Here is a 6,305-nt window from a genome sequence, read left to right as displayed (position 1 = left end):
TACCGGCAGATGAAGGAAAAAGGAACTGCACGTTTCAGAGCTGTTTGAATGAAAACAAGGCTCTGGTTTATTTCGCCGTGTTTTGCCACGAGGACTCTGCTAACTTTCCCCCTTCTTCACAGCAGGATGGAACCAAGGCAAGGAAATCAGCTGATGCAGGAGCCAGAGTGAGTCGAGGAAACCCGCAAACCCAGCCAGTACCATGAGCTCGCGTCTCCCCTCTGCGCTGTAGGAGCCCGGGGCAGGCGAAGTCGGCAGAAAGCAATGGCTTTCTTCACTCCATGGAAGCTGTCCTCTCAGAAGCTGGGCTTCTTCCTCGTGACTTTTGGCTTTATTTGGGGTATGATGCTCTTGCATTTTACCATCCAGCAGCGAACTCAGCCCGAGAGCAGCTCCATGCTCCGGGAGCAGATCCTGGACCTCAGCAAGAGGTATATAAAGGCGCTGGCTGAAGAAAATAGGAACGTGGTGGATGGACCCTATGCGGGGGTCATGACAGCCTACGGTAAGTTCTGCACTGCCGGGGCGCCTCTGTCCAATTCTGCTTTGCCTCCAAGGGACCCCGGAGGCTCTCACACTTGGTCATGGATTGAGTCTACCTCTTGCCACTCCTGGCGACACATTGCACACAAAGGGACGCCTTGTAAGAGTTAAAGCAGTGCCCTTTGGGAGATTCTGACCTCTTATCCACACTGATGCTTAGTGCCCGGAGCAGTGGGGCTTCCCTCCTGGAGCTCTGGTGGTTGTATTTGCAGCTGGCTCCTCTTCGCTGGACACATGGCTGGATTGCATGATCTCATCTGGGAGGATGTTCAGGGAATGTAGAAAAATAGTCTCATTATTGTTCCCTAAACAAAACTTAATTAGGACGGGTAGGGGGAGGTAAGGACGGTGAGGAGGAATGTTCTAGGCCTGCCAGAAAACTCAGAGCCAAATGTCTACCTTCCTCCGGCCAGTACACACTTCATCAGAGCCTACATGCTGATCAGTAGTTTTAACCTTGGGTTTCCTCACAGTTGATGGCTCTCTCGTTTCTTGCTCGTGTCTCTGATTGCTCTCACTTTGAAAGAGATCTTTTGGTACTCGTTGCTTTTTTTGTCAGGTGCTCGAAATCCTTTTTGAAATGAGGTTGAGTGAAAAGATATGCATATGAAATATTATTTTTCTTTCGGCAAAAGTTAGGCTTAATATAGAAAAGTTGGAAGCTGTAGACAAACCAAAAAAAAAAAAACAAGATTAAGGAAAATCACATATAGACCTACCACTGTGGGAAATAACCACAATTAACATTGCAGTGTATATCTGTTATATATGTATATACATACACACTCACACACAAATATATGTGGACACAAAATATTTACCAAAGCATACACAAATACAATATGGGGGCTTCCCTCGTAGCTCAGTCGGTAGAGAATCTGCCTGCAATGCAGGAGACCAGGTTTGGTTCCTATGGTCAAGAAGATCCTCTGGAGAAGGAAATGGCAACCCACTCCAGTATTCTTGCCTGAGGAATCCCATGGACAGAGGAGCCTGGCAGCCTTCAGTCCAGGGGTTGCAAGAGTCAGACACGACTTAGCGACTAAACCACCACACACATACAAAACAAAAACTGCAAATGAAATTTGGATCAGACCGTGTTTCGGAAAATCCAAGGTGCAGCCCTCCTGTGGTCACTGAGTATTAGAGTGGACTTGGTTCGCAGTGGATGACCTTTGTGAAGTCGTGCAGTGACAGGTCTGGCCATTGAATGGAGACTTCAGTGGCCTCAAGGTTTGGAGCCCGAGGTATAATATAAATCAGATACAAGGGTGGGGTTGGTTGAGGTGGGAAGCATTGATGGCCTTCTTTAGCGTTCAAATGATGATTCCTGAAAATGTGTAGCAACAGGTGTTGAACTTTAAGTTCAAACACAAGAGTTGTTGTTGTTTAGTCACTGAGTCATCTCCAACTTTTTTGAGACCCTGTAGACTGTGGCCCTCCTGGCCCCTCTGTCCATGGAATTTCCCAGGCAAGAATACTGGAGTGGGCTGCCGTTTCCTTCTCCAGGGGATCTTCCCGACCCAGGGATCGAATCCATAGGAGGATTCTGTACCAGTAAGCCACCTCAGAAATCATACTCAATTGTACATATATGTTTTTTTCTTTTTAAAAGAAATCCAAGAAATATGGTTACTTTTTAATTATATATATCTATATTTTTTGGTAAGGAGGAAATGATTGTTTTCCATATACAATGTGGACTTTCTTTTTCAGTGCCCACTATTTGGATGATCACACAAACTGCTTTTAATCCAGTCTTTCAGGATTTGGCAGTGTCTGTTGGCACTGGTTTTTTTTAATACATCTAAATGTCACCTTTCTTTGATCTGATGGATCAAAAACTGAGACGAGTTTGAGAGCTGATGTTGAAAAACAGCTAGGTAGTTTTTCAGAGGGTTCATTTTAAATTACGTGTTGACTTGGATCTTCTGTATTAATACCCAAATATTATAGGTAAACCACCAGAAAAAGATAAATAAAGCAAATTGTCACCATTGGTGTTTCTATTGTGTTACAAGTAAATGTCATGAGTAAAACAGGTACTGCTTTCCAATTTCTGGTTCTGTGCTTTCCATGTTGCACATTTGTAGAGAAAGGGGTCTAGTCCTGTAGTAATTTCCTCCTGTTTCTCTCTCTCAGATCTTTATCATGGAAAGGAAAAACCACTCAAATGGCAAATGCATAGACTTTTTGTTTTCTAGTTGTTTGCAGTGGTTTTATTTCTTGTGTACTGCTAAACATCTCATAGCGTGAGTTTCCTCCACACTAAAGAGCAATGATTTGGTCTTAGCTTTTCAGCCTCACAGAGACAGTATATTTTTTTTAGAAAGTTATTGAAAACTTCAGAGTAGCCTAGTTAGAATATCAACCACCTTATATGTTTATAATCATAAGACTTTGGAGCTCAAAGAAACTACAGAAATTTATTTCAACTTTCTCCCTTTACAGAGGAATTTTAGCAGAATAATTCTGTTCCTCAGAAACAACAGAGAAACAACCAAACGGCAAGTCTAACCTGTTTTTCTCTTTCATCTAATCAACTCAGCCTGCCAATCAAAGTGGTCCTTGGAGCTGAGTTTCAAGAATTTAATTGGACTGTGCATTTGTGCTTGAGGTTTGAGGATCATCATGAGATGAAATCTTACCAAGACATAGGCTCTCTTCTCAGCACCATTGACATTTGGAGCCGGATAATTCTGTGCATGGTGTATCTTGTAGGATGCTTAGCAGCATCTCTGGTGTGTCTATCCACTCACATCAAAAATATCTCCAGGCTTGGGGGGCAAAATTTCCCCTCTTTTCACCTTAGAGAACCACTGCACTAAGGCTGAAAACAACAAACCCGTCTAACGGCATCTTCTCATGGAAGTCCTCAAGCAGATAATTGAATTTTGATATTTAAATTTTGCCAGCTTGGTTCTCCCTGGTTCTCATTTCTGGGCACCAACAACAGGGATTGAACCCAATGTATAATCCAGGCCCAGTCCTGGGAAGCTGGAAAGCCACTGTGAGGATATGTGCTTCCCCTGGAATCCATCACTACATCACTAGCAGTGTGGGCATGTCGGTAGCTGGGCAGCTCTGGTGGGTGAGGTTGTATGTCGGATGGAGATACGGAGACTGCTGAATGTTCAGTGGTGTAGCTGGGCTGGAGGCGTGGGGATGAGGATACATGAGCCATTGGTTTGCTGTGTTTTTCTGCCACAAACACAGCCCGTGCACAGAGCATCTCCTGGACGTCTGCTCTGGGACAGTGAAGAGCTGACCCTCAGTGGCTGGGACCCATGTCTGGTTTGAATGAATCCAATTAATAGACCACCTCCCTCTCAAAAAAAAAAAAAAAGTCTTCCATCTCTCGTCCCATATTGGTATAATCAGAGGCTCTCAATGTGTCTTCAGTAGCTGCAGCAGGTGTTTGAAGAACAGTAGTAGATGATTTGGGGGCTTCCTAGGTGTCACTAGTGGTAAAGAATCTGCCTGCCAAAGCAGGAGACACAAGAGACATGGGTTTAATCCCTGGGTCAGGAAAATCTCCTGGGGTAGGAAATGGCAACCCACTCCAGTATTCTTGCCTGAAAGTTTCTGTGGACAGAGGAGCCCAATAGGCTACAGTCCACGGGGTCACAAAGAGTTGGACACGGCTGAGCACACACGCACACAGTATTACTGACTTATTAAAATTTGTGACTTGAGATGCTGGAGCAGAAGTATTCAGCAAACTATGACCTGTGGGTCACATTTGGAACTCTGTGTAAATAAAGTTTGACTGAAACACAAACACTGTCATTTGTTTATAGCAACTAATAACAGACAAACGTGACAATACCAGGATTTATTTCACATAACATCTAAAGTGTGCCGACTCTATCTTTCAGAAGCCTCCATAGTTCATTCTGAAATGCTCATCTGATCATACCCCTCCTGTGTCAACAATTTCCCAGGAATCCCATGGCCTTGGGCCAGATCTTCTTGTTTTCATATGGCTTTGGAAGGATTTGGAACCCAGCATTCCATTGTTCTGTATTGTCTGTGGCTGTTTGGTGCGACAGTTGCAAAGCTGAGTAGTTGCTGCAGAGAGTACAAAGCCTAATATGTTAACTCTCTGGTCCTTTGCCAAAAATGTTTGCCAGTCTCCAACAGGATTGCAGTTGGTTGTCCATTTGACTAATCCTCAGACAGCAGTAGAAGAACTTTCAAATGATATCTCCTCCTCCCCCAACCCTGGTCTGGTGATACAAAAAGAGATTTCTGACTTTCTTTTGGGATTTGGTCATTCAGGAGCAGTGCCTGAAAGATGTCCCTGGCAGCCTGTGTGGAACAGTTGGAGCAATCATCCCTGGGGTGTGGAGGGCATTTCTGAGTGCTCCCCTGTCACTGTGGAGAGGAGTGTGTAAGGCCAGCGCCATCCACAGCTTAGCCTCCAGCATGACTGGCAGGGCAATGCCTGTCCGTGATTTCTCGGGAATTGCATCACAAAGGGTGTCATTCGTTCTAATTAGTGCCGGGCTTGTTCTGAGTTGAACTGATGTCTGTCTCCAATGGCCTGACCCAAATTCTGATGCTCAGTGATCAGCTCTTTTCTTTCCATCCTGTTCTCAAAGTAATAGAAACCTGGGCTGATGAGACATACCTCTCCCCAACCAAGGGGTCCATCCTCACCTTATTAGCCTTGACTCCTCTCACTTGATTCTCTGTGCACTGGGACGCTCTGACCTGGATAGGTCATCAGCTCAGGCTGAAGCAGTCGAGAGCCCCAGCTTCTCAGCCAGCCCCCACCAATATCCTGTTTCCATGCTGCCTGCTTCCTCTTGGCCTCCAGGTCTGTACACATGCTCTGCCTAACCTCCTGTCTCCTGGTTCCCTGAACTCCTTGGGCCTAGACTGTCCCCTAGATTGGTTGTTACCCTTCCAGCCTGCCACTCTGGACCATGTCTGTGCTGTGGGCTGGTATCTGTCAGTGCCATCGAAGCTTCGTATGCACAGATGGGAAAACACTGTCAGGGTTCCTGCTCTCACAGAGGTTACACTTACTTGGAGGGAGAAGTAATAAACAAGAGAATGACAGATAACAGTAAGTTCCAGGAGGAAAAATGATTAGAGGGAAATTTTTTTTAAGTACTTGTGGAGCTGTTGATACTTTGGAGGGGAAGGTCAAAGAAGGCTTCTCCTGGGAGGTGTCTTTTAGCCCAAGGATGCCGAGGAGCTACTGGGCGAGGTGGGAGGTGAGAGATGGAGGCAGATCAGGCCAGGCAAGAAGCATGGTGTATGCCAGGTCCTAAGGCCTTGGGCAAATTCTGGGAGATAGTGAAGGGACAGGGAAGCCTGGCATGCTGCAGTCCATGGGGTCGCAAAGAGTCAGGCATGACTTAGCTACTGAACAACAGCAGCAGCAAAGCCTCCTGTGCAGTCCCAGGGCAGAGCAGAGGCCACTGCAGCTAGAAGAAAGTGACCACGGAGTAGCCTGGCTGGTGCTGACGTGGGAGAAGCAGGCAGAGGGCGTGGGTGCCCTGGCTTTGCAGGCTGCGGCCTCGGTATGATGGGAGTGGCGGGGGTGAGATGGGTGGATGCCCTTCTGTAGAGCTCAGCCTGTCTTGCCCCTGTCCTCTTGCCCACTGTCATTTACACAGCAGGGCAGGGAGGTAAGAAGGAAGGGAGTTCTTTCTGTTTCCTTAGGGACGTGGGGGTGGAGAACTAGGGTGGAGTTTTGGTTGCCGGCCAGTGGGCAGTGGAGCAGTAGCAGCTTTGGGCTTCTGTGGCCC

The 6,305-nt window shown here is 46.4% G+C and overlaps 1 protein-coding gene across 1 annotated transcript in view; it reads left to right on the top strand.

The window, feature by feature from the left end:
- Nucleotides 1-264: 264 nt before the first annotated feature.
- MGAT5 (alpha-1,6-mannosylglycoprotein 6-beta-N-acetylglucosaminyltransferase) overlaps nt 265-6,305 on the top strand; it is a 238,563-nt gene continuing 232,522 nt past the window's right edge. The window contains exon 1 of the mRNA XM_068968274.1: nt 265-505. Coding sequence (XP_068824375.1) covers nt 265-505 — 241 coding nt within the window. The remainder of the gene's footprint in view (nt 506-6,305) is intronic.

Source organism: Capricornis sumatraensis, chromosome 3, assembly GCF_032405125.1.
Source record: "Capricornis sumatraensis isolate serow.1 chromosome 3, serow.2, whole genome shotgun sequence".
In the NCBI taxonomy this organism is placed as follows: domain Eukaryota; kingdom Metazoa; phylum Chordata; class Mammalia; order Artiodactyla; family Bovidae; genus Capricornis; species Capricornis sumatraensis.
The sequence above is the reverse complement of the archived record's forward strand: the minus strand, read 5'-3'. Positions and strand labels throughout refer to the sequence as shown.